The sequence below is a fragment of the Lichenostomus cassidix genome, chromosome 7, assembly GCF_008360975.1.
Source record: "Lichenostomus cassidix isolate B80296 chromosome 7, HeHo_3.0, whole genome shotgun sequence".
Taxonomy (NCBI): domain Eukaryota; kingdom Metazoa; phylum Chordata; class Aves; order Passeriformes; family Meliphagidae; genus Lichenostomus; species Lichenostomus cassidix.
In genome coordinates this window covers 37,579,312-37,599,697 of record NC_139488.1, presented here as the reverse complement: position 1 = coordinate 37,599,697, position 20,386 = coordinate 37,579,312, and the positions used below count along the sequence as shown (strand labels likewise).

General features: G+C 39.5%; 1 protein-coding gene across 13 annotated transcripts in view; it reads right to left on the bottom strand.

The window, feature by feature from the left end:
- Positions 1–20,386, bottom strand: part of TANC1 (tetratricopeptide repeat, ankyrin repeat and coiled-coil containing 1) — a 64,312-nt gene that overhangs the window by 23,508 nt on the left and 20,418 nt on the right. For 4 of the 13 annotated variants that reach the window (XM_085067265.1, XM_085067266.1, XM_085067268.1 and 1 more), the window contains exons 1-5: positions 19,877–20,009; positions 10,118–10,321; positions 3,647–3,748; positions 2,950–3,071; positions 1,823–2,012 (exon numbers count right to left, since the gene is read on the bottom strand). In XM_085067265.1, coding sequence (XP_084923391.1) covers positions 1,823–2,012; positions 2,950–3,071; positions 3,647–3,748; positions 10,118–10,321; positions 19,877–19,994 — 736 coding nt within the window. In that variant the 5' untranslated portion in view covers positions 19,995–20,009. Of the gene's footprint in view, positions 1–1,822; positions 2,013–2,949; positions 3,072–3,646; positions 3,749–10,117; positions 10,322–14,459; positions 14,512–19,876; positions 20,010–20,386 lie in introns of those variants that run through there. The other 9 variants (XM_085067270.1, XM_085067272.1, XM_085067271.1 and 6 more) reach the window with 6 other exon arrangements.

Genomic DNA, 20,386 nt, shown 5'->3' with positions numbered 1-20,386 from the left:
GAAATCTTTAGAATGCTGATTCCTCTTGGAGTGAAATGAAGTGCCAGGAAACTTGGCTGCTCAAGATTTCCATACTGACACAGCAGCAAGAATCCAGCAAAGCTTTTCTTTTGCAGCCCAGTCTTTTCTCCTGCTTAGCTCACTGATGAAGATTAAAACCTGCCTTTACTACTATTGCATCAAACTCAACAGATGCAAAGAAGAATTCAGCTACAGCAGTAAAATACTGGAAAACTAAGGGAAACCTGAACTGTAATTAAAAAAGAGGAAAAGGGAGCAAAGGCAGATTTCTCTTCAGTCTGCTGGTCCAGAAAATTTCTTTGGGAGTAGAAACACAAAGGAGACCCACATAAGTAGCATGAAAGAGCAAGCTATTTTCATGGTTGGATGAACTCTGTCAAAGACATTAGAAAACTTGCTAAACTTAATTTAGAATGTGCATGTGCTAATAACAAATTTGCATGCACAGACACATTTGTATATAAAAACCAAAAGCACAGGTCACTCATCAGAAAAGGTGCCTCTTCTTTCCCTTCTTGGTTTCTTGCCTATATAGATGTAAGGTGTACTGCTATGGGTGGCCAAGAGATGGGGGTGTTCAAATTCTCCCTGAATTTGAGGCATGAACAGGAGCTGTGCAGAAGAGCAGCAGATGATTTTCAGGCAGTCGTACAGCCATGAACCACACGTACTTGACCAAAGGAGCCACAAAGAAGTTCCCCCCTGCTCTTGCACACGTACACTCACCCTTCCTTTCCAGTAGCTCAATAAGCAACTTTTATCACTGTTCTAAAATATTTTCTTTAAAATATTGGTACTTACAAGGTTATACAGTAATGATGTTGTCATGCCAGTACACTATTTTAAACAAACATGAAGCCATTCTGACCTTATTTAAAACATGAATATACTCTTGGACAACTTCAAGCTTGTCAAGCATGGCTAGTATGTTCTTATCAGTATCTACATTTGTGCTATTTTCCCAAAATCAACAATTCTGATATAGTCTTTCCTTTACATCAAGCTGTTAATGCTATCTCAAAACTAGATCTTATACGAAGTTGATCACATATCAATCTGACATGGAATGAGTTCATAAAATCATTTTCTTCAACTGAAGCACTGAAGGTTTATACAAGAATCTTTTCACCCATGACAAACAATGTCTCTTAGAGACATTTGTCTTATCAGTAAAAATAATTTATACTCAGCTAGTTAGTACAAGGAGCTTGTAATAGCTGGGCTGTGAGGATGGCTGCCCCCAATGGTCACTGACTCCCCACATGAGATGCACATATACCCTCAACTCAGCCATCTTTCAGTGGAGGATCACACAATTTCATCTCTTCCACAACGCCCCAATTTAGGTTCATTTTCATACCAATTACTCAAAAGTCTGCACTGTTATTAAACAGTTTGACTTAGGCTATTCTCATAAGAAATCACATCAATTACTATTTCCTCAGCTGGAAATTACACCAATTTCAAGCCCGGCTGTGCTTCACCATTATGAAAAGCATTGTAAAGACCTCTAAAAGGGAAAAAAGCTGTAAGAAAACAAGAAATGGAGAAAAACAGAGGAAATTGATTATTTCAAAAGAAAAAGTGGAGAAATTAGAACTGCACCAGGAAAACAAAAGAAAAGAAATGCACACCTAACAACAGCAGCTGTTATAGCCAAGAACAGGATTTCAATCTTTTGTAATTGGATCCACAGATAGTGTAAAACTGAACACAGTGACATAAAGCAGCTGTTCAGACTTGTACACTTAAGAGAAAACTAATTTTATTACCTGCCTTGATTGCTAATGAAGATGCTCACCTATAATCCCACTGTCCTTGCTCTCCAGGGTGGAGCTGGGGGTGCTGATGGTGCCACAGGGACTGCCCTTGTTGGCCACTGCTTTGCCAGCGCAGCTGTTGAGGGTTGAGCAGGGACTGTCGGTGCTGGGAGATGTTGTGCTGCTGGTGAGGGTGGAACAGGGACTCACCCCTTGGCTGGTGACCACACACTGCAAGGGAAGAACAACAGAAGGTAGGACACTGCTGGGCTGAAAACTAGAGACCTCAAGATGAGGTAGAATAAGAGCAAAGCAAAGAGCCCATTTTTCAAATAAAATCTGCCAAGAAGTTAAACCTTTGCCTACATTGGGAATCTTAATCTTTGATATTACTCTTAAAAAGTGACCTCTGCAGGAAAAAAGGGAATTTCACAGTTCAGTGAAAGAGCTACACTGAGGCAGATTTCTTCTCTATTTAACACTTTACTGGATACCCCTCCCCTCCACCTGTCATATTTATTCTTTGAGTTGAAAAAATCTAGAACTCCAGTCTTATCGATTTTTCACTATCAGTGTGAAAGCCCAAACTGATGCACTAAAATTTAGGAAGACTGGGACTAAAAGTGGAGAGAGTAAGGGGGAGGAGCAGAGGTTTGTAGTCACTGTGAAGTTTTAGTTAGCAGATGGGTTTCATGTGGATAGTAGCTCCTTGATTCTCTCCAATCCCTCCACCCCAAATGGCAGAGAAGGACTGTCTGATTGAAGTATACTTCTTAGGAAGAAATAAACACACCCCTTTCCCCAAGCATGCTCCCATTTTAACAAAACACTGACATTCTCCATTCTTGGAGATCATTGTAAACAGAAGGCAAAAATTTCCTCCTAAAGGCAGAGGGAACTCTAGAAGCTATTCACATTCACAGTAGATTTAACCTCCAGAAATGATGAGAAGTCTATTCAGTTTATATGTTTTGAAACTGAGAATTGAACTCACATTCTTGAAAACAAACACTTGCTAAAATTAAGTCCAATTCTATTACTATATCACTATTAAAATGGACAGTATTTTGCTAGGTATCAAGTAACTGCAACTAGCAAATAGAGGAAATAACACTAGTCCTCTCTGAAACAGAATGAACATTAAATATATTATAGTCCATTATCCTACCATAACTTCGCTTTTCTCTTCCATGTGAGCAGAAGTTGGGATCCCTTCCCCCAGCAAAAAACCCAATCTTGTCATCAATTCTTGTGCTGCAGGAGAACAGCTTGAGTCTTTGTCAGGCTTTGCTTTGGAGCGGGAGGAAAAGAGTTGAAAGTTAAAGTCTTATATTTGGAAGCTGTTAAAAGAGATAGAAAAAGGACAACCAAATTGTCCATCAGACTTTTAATTGCTGGTGGGTCTCGGATCTTCTGCATAACTGCACAAATCTCGGGGAGGAAAAACTCACCTGCCAGTCAAACAAGAAATGTTTAAGTGCAATCAGTTAATCCCTGGACTGATGAGTTACATAACATGATGATTCTCCTAACAGCAGTATTAAGCTCAATGCTATCAAAGCTTAAGTCAATTTATAATAAAAAAGTCAATTTATAATAAAAAACAAGTACAGAAAAATGCTAGAAGGCTTTTGGTCTATGTGGCATTCAACAACACCGGGACATCACTTTCCCTGCAGTGCACGACCAGCTCCAAGAACTGAGACAGCTCTAAAGATAATATAGGTGTAATGGCAAGCACCTCCTCCTTGCAAAACACTCTTCCCAACAAAGAATGGAACTTCTCATTCCACAGCTCATTACTGCAGCCTGTGTGAGAGGCAGCAGAAAGGCTGATGCGGCAGGACTGCTGAACAGACACTCACCGTTTTCACTGGGCTCTCCTAGCTCCGACCCCTTCCGCAGTGGCAGAGCTGCCTCACCTGGCACTCTGGGACTTTCCACATACTTGGGCTTCCTGACCGGACCTGCAATGGGAATGAGCTGAGCATATCTAACTTTTTCCAGATGGACCACAAGTTTCCTATGTCCTGTATCTATTCTCTGTGATGTAAAAAAAAGCAGAGGAATTACTTCTTACACACAAAGATCAGCAAGCTGCTGCACTTCCACTCTCATGAGAAACACCTGCTCCGGGCATTTCAGAACACCAAGTCTGCTAGAAAACAAACCCAATGTATGTGATGTGTAAACTGCACACTCTATGCAATCCCATTAGCTGGTTTCCCTCCTCGTCCTCAGTGCTGGTGTTTAACTCAGGATTACACCTCAGGTGCTCAACTGTTCCTCCTCCTGCTCTGCACTTCCCATGCTAACAGAACAAAACCCCATCAAGGAGCACTGCATAGGCACTGTGGGCCTGATGCCAACTGTCCCACATTGCCCTTAAAAAGGGGCTTTCTTCTTTTTCAGTTTGGCTCTTCAAAAAGCATCCTTCTCCTTGGCCCATAATTCAATGACACACCAAAGCTCTCCCACACATCTCATACTTTGTTTATCAAAACCCCACAGTGTATTTAGGCTGTGGCACTTCAGCCACATTAAGCATCCCATCTTTCCCGCTGGCAGCAGCCTCAGATGCAACATTAAGTCTCTGAAAACCACACTGATTTCTTGCTCATTTTCCTGAGCACTTTAAGACTGATGACTGCTTTTGAAGACAAGTTGCATCTCTCCAGAGTGGCCTCAGGCTCCCAGGGTCACACTGCCACTGAGCTGGGAAGGCCTGGCCACCCCATCACAGGGTAACATACATCATTTGCCAAGATGGGTGGATCCATCTGCTCTTTCAAATTTCCGCCTAGAAGTGCGATATGGGATCACGGTGACAACCTGATTTCTTAGTTAAGAAACACTGCACAGAAGTGTCAGTCAGTCCACGTTTTACACCAACAGCTCAGCACCAACACCAGAGGGAGTTCTTCCAACGATGCCTAACAAAAATAAGGGGCAGTGGCCCTGATGACAGAAGCTAAAAATGCATTCCCTTTGAAACAAAATCACATTCTTTAAGGAGACAACAGTCCACACCTGTCATCTGTAAGCAGAAGTATAATCAAACATATCAAAGTTGGACAACAAAGAGCAATCATTCTAAAAGAACCAAAAAAATGTGAAGCAGTCTTAAAATTAGATCAGAATGGAAATATCTTTGGGAAGTATTTTTAACACTCATGCTTTAAACTGGGGAGGAGACCCTTTACTGAATTTGTTCCTCCCAAACTGCTGTGGAAGTGACTTACAGTACTTACAAACCTGTAGGAGAATTCATGGTAAGTTTATTTTCACACACTGATCTAGAACAGGACACATGAAACCTTGGATGAAAAAGGACCCATTTAAATGTGAACTGCATCTGCAGAACAGCAGCTCTTTTCCAGAAGTGTAAGATGGCTGAATCAGGTCTGATGGAAGGTTCATCTGGGACAGGGCTTTATCAGCAGCAAATGGCAGAGGAATCTAAGTAAGGGAAAACACACTCCCTGCTATGCTCTTGTGACTGCTGCTAAGCGCCTTATTGTTTCATGAGGCAGAAGTGGTCACTTGTTCTTTAGGCATTCTAGATGGATTTTCCTTCCAAGAACTAACCCCAGCCCTTCTTTCACAACCTGCAACACATCTGCAGGCGAATGCAACACTGTTGGCTGGACACAGTAACTGCACTGTCTGCTTTTCACTACAATTATCTTTCTTCCAGGTGGACAAATACCAGTCCAATCTATTACCGTGACTTCTCCTTCAGGGCTGTTCCACACCGCCAGTCATTCCTGCAGCCTGTCCTACATCTGTCCTAAACCTAGTGCAGATTTTTAAAGTCGGTATCACCAGAGTTATACCAGTCTCCTCCCTAAGAAAACCAATTACAGATTTATACAATTCCATAACAATGCTTTTTTAAAGCCATCTATTGCTTTGCTAGTAATTATTAATGCATTTGATTGCAGAAGAGCTGATTTCTCAAAAGATCATTGTAACTTGTGCACCTCCACATTTTCCCTCCCATCAGCACTATGTGGATCTGCTGCTGTACTGATCCTGGGGATTGCCTGATGCAGGGGCAGAACCTGGGATAGCTGGGTACAGGACAGCTGGGACAGCTTAGTACAGGAAGAACAGCCTCCCAGGGTGCCCAAGGGTAGGGCACAGAACTGCAGCCTGAGATGAAACCATACTCAGACCTAGTCTAGTCTCAACAATCAGGTATGTGGATTAGTTTGCTTATTAATTAGAAGTTTTAATTGAAGTTTAATTTCGAAACTAACTAAAGTTCTGTTGTACATTTATGGAAGACTCTCCCAGCATATCACCTCTGGCATTCACTGATAGAAATTCACTGATTTCAAAGGAAGCCCTTCTCTGTTCAAGCATTACTATATCATTAACTTAGGGCAGTAAACATTTCTTTCAAGGGGAGCTGCAGTATCTTTCATTCATATCTTAAACTCCAGAAGGCATTTTTTGAATATCCTTTATAAATCAGTATTTTCGTTCTTTTAGTTGAGCCTCCTAAATCAGACTATAATCCACTATTACCCCTTTAAGACAACAAATACTGGTTTAGCTGCACACCTGTAAGATTACCAATGCAAACAATGTTCATTCTGGCTTTGTAGTAGGAGAAACTCAACTTACTGTGACAGTTTTTCATGTACTGCTCCCCTTCCCAGGATTGTCCTGCTGACGACTTTTTCTTTGCTCCGTTTGCTTCTGCTCTTTTATCCATTTTCTCCTCAGTGAACTATTTTAATAAGTTTGATTCCAAATGAACCAGTAGATTTAGTTTGCCACCAATTTCAGGCTTCTTAGTGATTTAAGTTCTAATTTCTCTCATTTTTTTCATAGTTCTAGTTGATGACTGAACTGGGGCCAGAAACACTTGTACATGTCAAGCTCTCCTCACAGAGCAAAGCCCCCACTTCCTATGCAAACACCTAAAGCACAAAATATGTCTGTCTGTGTCTGCCCCTCACCCAAGGACTGTGCAGCTCCCCCTGGTCCGGTGAGCTGTGCACACCTCTGCCCTCACACTGCAGTGTCCCCGCAACCAGCTGTGCACACCTCTGCCCTCACACTGCAGTGTCCCCGCAACCAGCTGTGCACACCTCTGCCCTCACCGTATAGTCCAGGTGAGCCCACATACTGGGCCAGGGACAGGCTGTGGGGACCAGTGGGGACAGGCTGTGCTCCCAGCATGGAGGGACTGAGCAGCTGAAGCTCCAGCCCGGCCCCCAACCTGGGGCCAGCAGGCCAGAGCAGAAGGATCAGGATGGGACACTGGGGCTCATGACACTAGTTTCAAGAGCCACCAAACTCAGAGTGCTGTGCAGGTCCAGGGGGTCCCCAGAACAGCCATTTCCCAATCAATCTGTGTGTTCCCAACAGGTTTCCTGAACTTGCTAAATGTTAAGGTACCTGAGTGCTTTTCTCATGGGCCAACCCCGAGAACTGATAATTACTTTATTCATGGAACAAATATGCCTATGCTGGAATAAAATCCTCTTAATCCAAAGGCACAGAATGAAAGCACCACACTCCCCACAGTACCTCTGCAGCTAACCCATACGTGAAAAAGCATCCTCCTCTGAATCACCTGGAGAGGAAAACTGCACAAGTATACAACACTCACAGAAGAAATCATCCCAAGCATAACATTCTTTTCCCATTTGTGCAATTTTAATTAAAGAAGAGAAACTCAAAAAAACCCTGAAGCAACCTAGAAGGTATAAAAACCTTCAAAATTAGCAAATAATCATACGAGTAAGGACGAGTCTGACAGGAAGGGGGTGGGGGGGAAAGTCCTTTTCCATTACTTTATATTGTAAATTAAACGGTTTCTGTTTGGATTTATACACTGCCTGAATGCAAATTTACAAACTGGCCTTATATTTTGTCCATTGTTGTTGCTGTTTTTCATATGGTTCTACTGCTAACAGGTAAATTACCAGAATTTAAAAAGTTGTCCAAAATTTTTGAAAATACTTTTTACTTAACAAGACACAGCCTAAGATTCTCTTAGGCCTCATCTATCTGTGAGTGTGCAACTTTCTAAAAAAGGTAAGAAAATTAAATCTAAAACATACCTTCGTCATTAATAGATCACTTTTGGTAAATTGCTGGTTTTCCAACAGTTTGATGTGATGGATAACCAGATGGTGAGTGGATGAAACATTAATAGAAGGAGTAAGTTTACTCCAGTCCCACTCAAAATACTAACACATTTTAAAGAAGTGAAAAGGGACAGCAATACCTGTGGCTCCGGCAGGAGCAAAGCCAAGCAGAAGTGCAATCAGAACAAAACAGCAAACCCAAAATAATACCTCCAAAGCTACAGATCAACATCCACTTGGAAAAATGTAAAAAGGGCAGTGAAAGGAAGAGCAGTAAGTGCAACTTGTCACTAGATTAACTTATATTTAAGCTTTTTCTGCTCCAGACATCACCAATTTGAGAGTAATTCTGTGAAACAGTCTGAATGTCAATACCAGCTAAGCAAAAATAAAAACCACTATACAGTGTATTTCTTCCCGCAGAATGTTCTTCCATGCAATATTTAACCACAAAAAACAATTTTTATCCATGGATCACACAAACACAAGATCAGCAAACAGAGAAGCAGGAGCAGATAAACATCAGCCAGAGTAAACAAATTTCTGAGAAAAGTAGGAATGTACTGAGAATGAAGCCCTCAAATACAGATGTTTTCATGAACATTAGTGCAAGTAAGTAGTGAGTAACTACAACTTTTAGTTTTTAATTTATAACTGTGAAATACACTATCAGAAAAATCTATTTTTAATTTACTAACCAAAATTTTTAACTAGAACTACTCACCCTCAATGAAAAAATTATGAAGAACCCTTCATTAAAATCTGGGTAGCTCATACTGAGCACACTCTTTAATCACTACCATTGAGAATACATACAGTGTATTGTTTTAGTCTAATGGACACTAAATAAAATTTTATTTCAGGGAAATATACAAGCATATCACCTGATATATACTTGACCATCAGTATGCCAGGGTTGGATGAACAGCACCAAAGACAGAACCAATAACCATATTCAAGGGACAATCTTTCTTCTGCTCTATTACACAGTTTCAAAGACTTAAAAAAATATTAATGATATTAATCTACACCAAAAAAACACATCTCTAAGTAGTTGCTTTGTCTTCATCTGTAAACTGAGATGACTGAAATTAGAATTTTGTTCTAGCATTGTTGGACAACATCATTGCAACCCAACTTCAGAACACTATGTCAGCTTCCTGTACAAACCTTTCTTCTATCACTCACCGTATCTTCAAAGATCTGTAGCTTGTAATGCTACTGAAACAGAGAGCTTTGAAATCAGGTTATTAGTATGACCTCGTTACTACTCTTGCCCCACATACCAGACAGCTAATTTATATTAAATCATCTTGCATTAGAGTTTGTTGAAAGTCCAAGGAATAACACAGTATTTCTGTCAGCCTCCTATCATCTAGTTGAGTCTTTGTACTAAATAATGATACAGAAATGTCTGTGCATTCCCAGCACTTTAGAATCTTAGGAGATCTTTTCCTTTGGCTGTGGATCACAGTGGAATGACTTTGCAGTCATCGTGAATATGGTTTTTCAGTCACGACTCACCAACTGTTCAGCATTTTCTGTGATGACAAAGCCCAGCTTTTGATACACTGTTCCCAGACCTTATAAACTTAAACCTGTTGAGTGTCTCCACAGGCAACAGGAATATGGACAGTTTCATGTGTCTCCCCAGTTCTGACCCCAGTGACCCCAAGTGATGCAAGTGTGATGGAATGATTTCTATGTACAGAATGCTGATAAAAGGAGCACCACAGAGCCCCATATTTAGCCTGGCTCCCACACCAGTGTGTAGGCACCACTGAGGACACAACCTTCAATAATTAACAACTTTCTTGTCACTTCCAAAGCAATTTATCTATTAATGCATTTGTGTATGGAGATACGAATACAAGAAATGAACTGTAAAAGCCACAAACCATGTTCACTCTTACACAGTCACTAACACATGCACAACCAAATGTTTTTGCAGCAGTCCTCTACCTGATATACTAACCATAAATAAGCAGGTTTAATCATAATCAGACACTTCAATGTAAGTATGTGCAACACCAATGAGAATACTTTTGTGCCCTATGAAATAATATATTCTATTTAATAACCGATTACTTTTTTAATGTGGGAACATGCACTGCTCTTGTTCTTGTTGCGGAAGTTCAATATGATTTTACTATGTTATTTTATGTAACATTTATCAATAACTGAGTTAACACATTAAGAAAATTTTAGTTGTTCATTGTTTCATCTTACCTGGAGACTTCTTGTTTGCTCTTGCCTGCATCAGATAGGACTGGCGTGGCAGCAGAGGCGAGGATGGTAGTGACATTGAGACTCCTTTGGCCAAGTTCATTCTGGAAGTGTCCTCAGAGCCTGGCTGGTCGCCAATGGGGAAATCTGCATTGTGGCCAGATGTTGCTGTAACCTGCAAGGCATTCTCTGGGCAGCAGTCACCTGCTAAAAATAAAATTTTGTTATGCATTAGGTGATATGCCAAAATAAACAGCCTAGAGTTGCATTGAAATACAAGTATTTAACACAGGAAAACATCTGCCAGCAACAACTGAGCATGTGCCCCCTCCCTACTGTGCCCCCTCCACTGCAGAATCCAGTGGGATTCTAGGAAAATGTAGATACACAAGTAAGCAATATTTTAATTTAATGTAATAAAGACAGAAAGGGGGAAGAAAAACCTCACTTTCAACTGAGTCAGTACTTTTCAGATTTCATCCTTAGGGTTAACATCAAATTTCCTATGAAGATAAAAGTATTATGCTTCCCATACAGCAATTCAATATTAGGGAAACAATACTAGAAAAATGCATGAGAAATAGCTGTCAAAATACAATTTGCTACAATGCCTAAATATTAGCAGATGCCACACACTGATAAACACAGAACCCCAAAATTACTTGTTACTAACTTAAAGGTTAGAAATTTAAAATATTTTAGTTACCAGAACAATACTTTAAAATTCCATGGCATTGCCTGGTGTCTACTAGAATGTAAAACTAACTACATTAGTTCTGGAGTGGAAGGAAGATGACCTCTCACAAGTTCATGAGTACCAACTGAACACATAAGGGAAGGTCCTGTGAAACCCCTCTTGCGTCGTTTTACAACCTCCAAGTTGTACATCCTCCACTGCCAAGCAGCCTCCAGACAAAAAACTTTCATAAGCATCAATCAACACTGGAGTTCTTAATCAGTGGTCAAAGTAACCACAGAAACAACTTAAAAGCTTTAGAAACCGCATACAAAAAGCTCGGAGAATGAAAATCAAATCCTGGTTTAGTTGCAGCTAGGGATGCAACTGAATGACGTCATCTGATTAACAAACTAGTTTTTTTCCTTTAGATACAAAAAGATACAAGGATAGCTGAGTACAATAATTATTTTGTAGAATAATTAATATCCTAAAAGAGAACTTGAACTTTATGATTAAACCAATCCTATTGAATAGGGAGGATAACTAAAATGGAAACCTTCACAGTGTCTACATCAGTATTAAACATAATAAAATGCATCTAATTCTTCATTAAACATAAGTTGCTTAGAAACCAGAAGAATGCCAACTGCATTATCTAAATACGTGTAAACTGAGTTTGATGCAGATGTGGGAATTAGATTATTTTACCATGAAGGAATAAGACCACAAGCTTTACTACAGTGAGAGCTAAGACAATGAACATGCAGACTCCTTGATGCTGGACAATGAGAGCAGCCGCAGAGCAAACTATGTTCCATGGATTCCCTCAACAGAGCCTTCTGGGATAGCCTGTTTTGTCTTTCTCTCCCTTAACCTTTCTACTAAAGTGAAACAAGACTCAACCCACTTCAGAAAAATATCTAATATATAATTGTGCTACAGCAGAAGAAATCTTAAGTTCTGAAGTTCTGCTTAAGATGTTTTAAAAAGAAAAGAAAGTGCTAACATTGCAGAATGCTGTTGCTGACCAAGGCTCTCTGCAAGTGAAGGGCACCACCACATCCAACACTCAGATGTGCTTACACTGGTAGTCTTAAACTCCATTCTGCTTCATGGCATGTGTTTCACCCTAATAAATATTAAGAAATGATGCAACTTTACAGACAAGTACAGAAGGAAATTACATGTGGGAAAAAGAAAACAGCTGTAAGAACAAGGAAGGCCATCCAACCTAGAAAGCTCCTTTCAGAAACAGGCATCTCTATATCTAAGTAGTAAGAAATTGTTTAAGGATTACCAAAACCAGTGGGTTTGATATTCTTTCAACAGAACTAACAGGCAAGCATACACAGAACTCTGTAACACGGCTCAGGGACTGAGCATAAGGTACTCCATTTTAATTGTAAAATGCTGACCCATTGCCCTTTAAAGGTTCTGTGTCCTTCAAAATCGAAAAGCTTACATGTGTGCATGTGCTTGTCCATACACAGCCAGTCCAGCTTTGGGAGAGGGCAATTCAGGAGGGCTTGGGGAGCCCAGGGTCCCACTCTGTCCAATTAGGACAAGGCAAGCAGCTGCACCACAACCAACACTGACCAGGAGCTGCAGAACCATTCCTGCCAAGCAGAGCCATCCATAGCCTGGGACAGGAAACAGGCTGCTGGCATGAAAACAGATGCAAGAGGGAAGAGCAACATTTAATTCTTTTGCTCTTGAGACTCTGGAAAGACCAGAAAAAGGGAGAAACTGGCATGGAATGGGAAGAAAACTCATTACAGACTGAGTAAAGGAAGCAGTGAAGTGCACTGAGTGAGAAATAACCCAGGCAAAATTCGAATAAAAGGTTTAAATGGACAACCTTTGCCAACTCTGCTTGTACTTGACATTATTTGCTCACTTTCTGGCATTTATTTCTGCACCCTGGATTACTTTAGCAGTACACAAAATATTATGTTCTCTTGGTAGCTCTCAAAAAAAAAATCAATTTTTAAAGAAAACAGTGGTAAATAGAGGTTATTCGGACCATTGAAGTAATTTGCATATGTGTTCCAAGGGCAGGATCTTTCTGGGGGAGATGGTGTTTATATGTACATGGGATACATCACTATAATTAGCTTCTGGGAAAAGACATTCACCACATTGAATACTCAGTGCTCAGCAAAAAAGCTTAAGCTCTTAAATAACTGACAACAGCAGCTGAAAGTGGGCAAAGCAACACAGGATAATAAAAACCAGTTCCATATTTTAAGCATGAAACAATGCTTCTTCTGTTGCAAGACATTTTCAGAGTAACAACAAAAAGTCAAACTGAAACTTGAAAGTATTCCAGTCCAAGTTCCATGTTCCAGGCTGTGGATGTGTACTTTATGCACCACCAATTCCCTTTGCTCTTAAAATTCCAAGCCTAATATCACAGAGTTTGGACAGAAAAAACTAATTGAATTTGCATATTTATATTTAAAAAGACAAACTTATTTTATTTAATGGCCTTCCAATTTTCCAGAATGCTACATGAAGCCTTGATGCTCTCAGCTGGGTTCTAAATGCATTAGTCAGAAATGCTGAGTGAGATGTAATGCAAGACAGGGGGTTTCAAACTTGCATTTAGCTGACCATGGTTGCTGAGAACCAAACCTTTACTGCTGCATACAAGTAATTCTTAAGACACTCGGTTTTAAAATAAAGATTAAGTAGTGGGTCTAGGTCTTAAGAAAAATTAGGCTTTTCTGCATAGCAACTTCACTTTTCGTTGAGAGTAGCCATTTAGTTACCATTAGCAATATAAACAATAAATAAATAATAAAAAGCCCCAAACTAAAAAATAAAACAAAACCCCAAAACCCAGTGACAGTGAATTTCAGCACATCTCTGTTTATCATTCCAAGTGCTGCCCCAGTGCTGCACATCAGGCTTTTAACAGGGGGCTTGGCTGAAAGGAAACAGAGAACGTAAAATAGGGACGACAGAACATCATACAAGCAAACACAGATCATGCCCTTGAAAGACACTTTACTTATGAAAAAGAATACTAAGTATAATCTCAATTTCCTAATTGTATCTGATGATAGGAATAAAAAGAAGGAAATTCCAAATTCACACATTTCATCCAACTTGTTCAGTATACAATATTCCTAAAGGGCAAGGCAGACAAACAAAATTAACTAACAATACGCCAATCTACAATGGAACATAATGCAGAAATAAAGCATCCATTTTATACAAACATTCAAAAGTCTATGCACTCATGTTCAAGTCAAAGATACTTATATGAAGACACCTGAATACAAGAAGGATACCCACAGCAAACTAAGTCTCAAAGAGTATTGCAAAAATTTAAGTCTGATCTACCATATCTGAGTCAAACAAGACACAAGAAAGATTTATTGATATGAACCCTTTTTGCAGACCAAATTTAAAAAAATCAGAATATGCAGGCAATCACTGAAAGTCTGATGCATACAAATCCATAAGCACTTCAATAACTTATGTCGGAAATCAAAAGCACCCATCTTGTTTCTCCAGATTCTATGCCTTTAAAGCCCTACATTGCTACATTCTAAATATTATCTTTTTGTTGACATAATAATCTGTCCCTTGTTATTTGAGCACTACATTAATGTCTAACAAGCCTTGAAGCTGCAAAACCTAGAAGTCCCAACTACTTACCACACTGAATTTCTACTGACATCAATGAAGTTTTCATGCATACCATGTATTACATTTGATGTTCAACTTCTAATGGGATTTAGTGCAGGAAGAACACTGCAAACTAAGCACAATACTGCCATTATTCGTGTTCCTTCAGGCCTGATATTGGGTCAACAGAATGACAACACTCATGCTACTAGAAAGCCATCTGAAATAACTGAGGATGTTCCATAGAAACTTAATATAGAGGATTTTTTTTTCTTTTTAAATTAAAATACATTACATGTATTTTATACTGAATGAGTTTTTGCTTAGTAAGTTAAAAAAAAAAAAAAGCAGACTCCCAAATGCAGGGAATTTGCTGACCTTGGGACAGTTAGAGAAAACAAACGTAATTATATACTGGAAAGCAGCTGGCTGTACAGAAACCCAAGAGGAAATACTAATACAAATTTATCTCTGAAGCATTTTTAAACATTTAAGAATAAGTAGCTCAGTAGAATTTCTAAACCAATCATAATTAAAAAGTATTTTTCTTTACATTCTGTATGTTATTATGTATATTCTTTATACTATCACCTCATCACAGGCACAGACAGGACTTACAGGTAACCCGGTAGAACTTGAGTTTGAACAACAGCCTTCTGGCTCTGATTGCTTGAACTGTGTCAACATTTCTGTGCTAACTTAAAATAAAAACAGCCAGCTCCTTTCAGATGAGGCCAGATGCAGAGAATCTCATAGTGATTACAGAGGTCAAGTTAAAAACCTCAAGGAAATAAACTGTACAGCAAGCAAACTTCAACTTTGAAAACACAGGAGAGAGACCAGAAAGACAATTCTATGGTAGGCAGAAAGAAACACAGGGCAGAAATAAAGACAAAGAGCTGAGATCATCTTAAACTAGAAAATAAAGTCCATTAACAAAGCAAAGCAAAAGGCAAAGAGCAAAGAAAGAGAATGTGTGCCCTCAGCAGAGGTCTCAAGGCCCAGCGAGTTACACCAGTCAGCTGTGCCACATCCCACTGGAGAAACACCTCCCAGAAAATCTCTAGAAGACTTGGAAACTCTGGAAGAGTTTAAAGAGATAATATTTATTTGATGACAATAAACTGACAAAGAGGAGAAAGTACCACTTTTTACTTTGTTTCTGAGACCGAGACTAAAAACCTTGAGAAACAAGGGGAAACTGTGGGAGTAACTGCTGTACATTTCCAGCTCAATGTAGGTGAAACACATTAACCCACTGATTACTTTCTGGGACACAAAAATTAATCTTCCTGTTTATCCTCTTCCTGCTTGGTTTCAAACATTACCCACATTGTTTTCTGTTACTTCAAGGTGACATGTGCAGACTATGGGGTTTCCCCCTCAGGATTTGTCCTTTACCAGGTATGTACTAATGGAAGTATGTATACTTTCAGGTATGTATCACTAATGGAAGGAAGGACAAGACAAAAGAAAAATCAACTTACAGATAGTTATCTCTGTTGTATGGGAGTACCTATGTCTGAAGAGTTGTAAAGATAGGTTGCTTCATGCTGCAGAAAACCAGAAAAAAATCTGGATGCAGAAGAAGTTGTATGTCTGGGTAAAAAAATTGGTTTGTTTGAAATTTTGCTCCTTTGGCAAATCTGTTTACCTAAGTAGGATACCAACCACCTTGTTTTCAAATCTACATTTAGAGATAAGTTCAGTAAATTTTGCTTTCAAAAGCTGTTCTGCACATAAGTTACTGCCAACACAGCTCTTCTCACCTGTGTTCATGTATGTTTGCACAAACTGATAATTACATATGTGCATGTTTAAACACACTAATTTTGCTTCATTTAGATCTTACCTAATCCTACAATAGCTACCTACCTATCTATCAATGCCTCCCAGTCACATCTAAATAAACCCATTTTATCAAAACAATCGTAAAAGAATTTCTACTGAAGCAACTGCAGGGTCAGAGCCCAACTATGTACCTCTAATTACTGGTTTTGGTGCTGCCTGAGGCATCATTTTTCCAAAAGTGACATTCTCGCATGACATCCTTCCACCTGATCAAGGCAGAAGTTATTTTTACAAAGACACTCTACCACTCTTCAGTAGAGCACTTCAGTCTCTCTCTCTTTCTCAAAGCATCAATAATAGTTCTTGCAACCATCTTTTTCAAGATAACCCTGAATTAAAAAATTTATTAAAAACTGCAACCAACATTCTCAGCAGCTAGATTTTAAAAATGTTATGCACAGCTTCAGCTCTCAAGCCCTTATGTCAGGGTAAATGAGAAATTCTAACATTAACATCCACATAGGCTACTTTTAAAAAAAGTCCTGATTTCTTTTTGTCCTTTAACCCTTTTACACTTTTTTACATTACAGCTGTGCCTGCCTTCAATCCAGAAAAAAACACCACCATTCCTATATTGAATGGTTCCACAAGGCTACCAGCTGTAAAACCCATAAAATAGAGTTAACACACAAACAGGAAGTTCGATTCAGTCAAACAGGAATCATCCCACTCAGATCTGAATTATGCAGACTTCCAGGCACTCCTTTCATGCAACCCATGGGACAACTGGGGTTACCTCAGTTTAAGAATAAGCTGTTGCAGTTTAGCCTAAACCCCTTCCAACCTGACTCCACTGAAGTGGTCATATGTGGTCAAGGCACAGCTGCACCTGATCACCCTGCTGTCCCTCCTATGCTGGTTGGGCTGCCTGTTATGACTCATGTAGATTTTACTACCTTCTAGCTAGTCAGCATCACTCCCAAACCAGGAATAAGCTGAAAAAAAGACCACAGCAGTCTTCCCAGTAGTATTTGGGGCGTCCCTACTGAGATGAGCTGTCTCCTTCCTCCCACATTGGGAAGCTCTGAAAAACCTGAAAACTTTCAAAACTTCAGAAGCAAAAAATGAAGTCCATGAGCCCACAGAGCTGAGAGAAGCATCTAAATTTACTACTACATTCCTCTCTCCAACAGTGGTTTGAAGGATGGCCATACCCACGTTAACTGTCTTGTCTCTGTAGTCAGCTCCCATCGTTGGGGTGCATTTCTACTCTTTTCAGAGAGCAGGAAAATTTAAGAGCTGTTGCTGCTATTCCGGATCCAAAGGGCCATGAAGTGGGACAACTCTACTATCAAAAAACTCTTCCATTTCTCAGAGTTTTCAGTTTAAAGACCAAGGAGATGAGCAAACAAAAATAAGCAGAACAAAAATACAAAATAAAGATGAACAAAAATAAAGACCAATTCTTTGCCTTGCCACACATCTTTTCTGAAAGTGAAGAAATGTCTTACAGCTGAAAGGAATGTCCTTTGGAACAGCAGAGGAAGTTAATAAGCTGGATATAACTTTACAGGAAGTCCTGGATGTAACACAGGAGAGAACAAAATGCACACATTTATTTTCAAACTTTTCACAACATCTTCAAATACAAAATAAGCTGAAATCTCTGAAATCCACTGTAAAAATTATTTACTTTCTTTTTAAAAGCCGCTCCTGAAGTCCTCCTTACTCTAGCTCTCAACCAGTCAGGCATTATTCACCAATTTTTCCCAATACTTGGTTACCATAACATCTAATTCATACATGAAACTCTAGAACTCTGCTTAAAAAGCAACACAAAACCCCAAACAAACAAAAAAAGAAGCCCACCAAACCAAAAATTAAACCGAAAAACTTCCCACGCTCTAACTCTTCCCTTGGTGCTCAGAAATACAGCAGCACTGTATTTGCAAAAACAGAGCAAAAAATCCTCTTTTGCACACATTAATCCAGACACATGCCATGAGATCCTAAAATAAAAATCATGCTTTCTGACCTACAGGAAAAAGGCTTTCCAAGCTTCAGATTTTAATCAAAGTCAGGTCAGAACTCCATTCCAAACAGCCTGATTTTCCTTTTGAGCATAAACCAATTTCTCTCTAGTATTCTAAGGAAAAATGTACCAGTGAAAGCCTTACCACAGGAATCTTTGGCCCACACTGTTTAAACAACTCCAGCTGGTAGCTGGTAACTTCAAGTCAGCAGCACACACAAAGTTAACAGGATGCCTTTCGTCTTGCTCTGTGATCATTTCTGTGCATCTCTGATCTAGTGTCAATGTTTTCTCTAGTCAGCATAGCTCCCATCATTCAGTCACTTAGAAAGGAACTGTGGCAGAATGCAAACTTCACAAGACCACAAAAATTTTCTGAAGAACAACACATTATCTGCCAGATGAAGTCAAAACCACTTTCTGCAAAAGAGCAGTGAAAATACTTTCCCGTTGTAGGACTCAGTGCAACTCTGTATAGTTTTAAAAGCTGCAATGCAAGACACATATATAACTTGCTTTCCAAGGAAATACGATTGTGTTGGTTTAAAGGTTCCAATAAACAAGGATGTGGCAGCTTTATTATGCTCTGTTCTTTATACATCAAAGAAATATTCGGGTTTACTTTCATTTTACTCTGTGAGTAAGAAGTTCATGTTGCCAAAGAGCATAAATTTATTCTTAGAGATAATTTAGGATCACACTCATCAGGAAAATAGAAATACTAGTCTATATTAATAGTCTGAAGTTAAAAATATAACTCTAAAAAAACCAGGTAACTTTCACTCAGGTCCATGAGCTTTCCAGCCACTGCAGCAAAGACTTCAGCATGCCTGGCACAGAGCAAGCAGGTTCACCACAGTCACCAAGACCTGCACATCTACAACTACTGTCCCTCCTCAATGAGCATTGCTGGGCCTTCTCTGCCTTTGAAAATGGCAATGAGAACTCTTAGTTACCCTTCTCCCTGGAAGGTAATGCAGGTAAGTAAGTGGCCTACTGAACTTCTGGTAGTAATATATTATTTAGTAAATATATAATTAATAGTAAATTAAATTAATAGAAAAATAAGTTTTAAGTAAGATTTGTTGATAATTATTAATTTTACCTTCAAAAAATCTCTGTAGTTAAGCGAAAACTAGAACATAGCAGAAACTTAATAATCAGCTTAATAACTTTTCCCTAATTCAATATTATTTTTTTCAAAAGACATGCATAAAAAAAATTCTATTGCCCATAATACATAACCAGTTTTGAGGTTCTTTCTAATATAATGAACAAGTAGTTTAAACTGCTTTTCTGTAGCTGAGGGTTTGGGAGGCCTGGCCCCAGGCTGTGTAGGAGCTGGCAGCACAGCACGCACAGCTTGCTCGCAGTATTTCTAGGGCAACAACCAAGACCAACTGCTCTCACCTGTACTTCCCAGTGGCGATGCAGGAATAAGTGCACTGGATCCACCTTCCAAGCAGGTTCAGACCTGCAGCTCCTGCTCCAGGCAGGCAGCAGCTGGGGGAGGTGGGCAGAGAGCTGCCCCAGGTATAGGCACTGCTGCACCACAGAATGGACAGTCCTGAGTTTGCAGTGCACAACTCATCTGGGGTGTAAAATATCACATTAATATTCATACCTGAGTCTTTCTTGGTCCCTTTTCCACCCTCTCGGCTCTTTTTTAGAACAGCCTTTAACATTTTAAATGTTGCTCCTAGAGAATAATGGAGAGAAACAAAAATAAATACAACATCCATTCACACAAGTCAAAAAAAATATAGACAGGATCAATACAAATAAAACAGTGAGGCAATTAGGAGAAACATTTTGGTAGTCACATTTATTTCTCACAACGTCACTTGGTTAAGCAAAGTCCTGATGCACAAGGAATGTTTTAACACTTGAACTAAGCAATTAAGAGTTTGCTGTCTTCTGGTACAGAATAATAATGCAACATTCTCCACATTCCACATCCAATTACAGTTATAGGGCTAAATCCAAATCAGTTGCTGTAAGACACTCCAGCAAAAATAAACCACAACTGAGGTCTAACTCCTCACTGGAATTTAGGAGCCCAACTGGGAGAAACGGGAGCAGCCTGGTGTCAGGAATGCCAACTGCAGGACTGTGAAATGGGGTAACGGCAGGA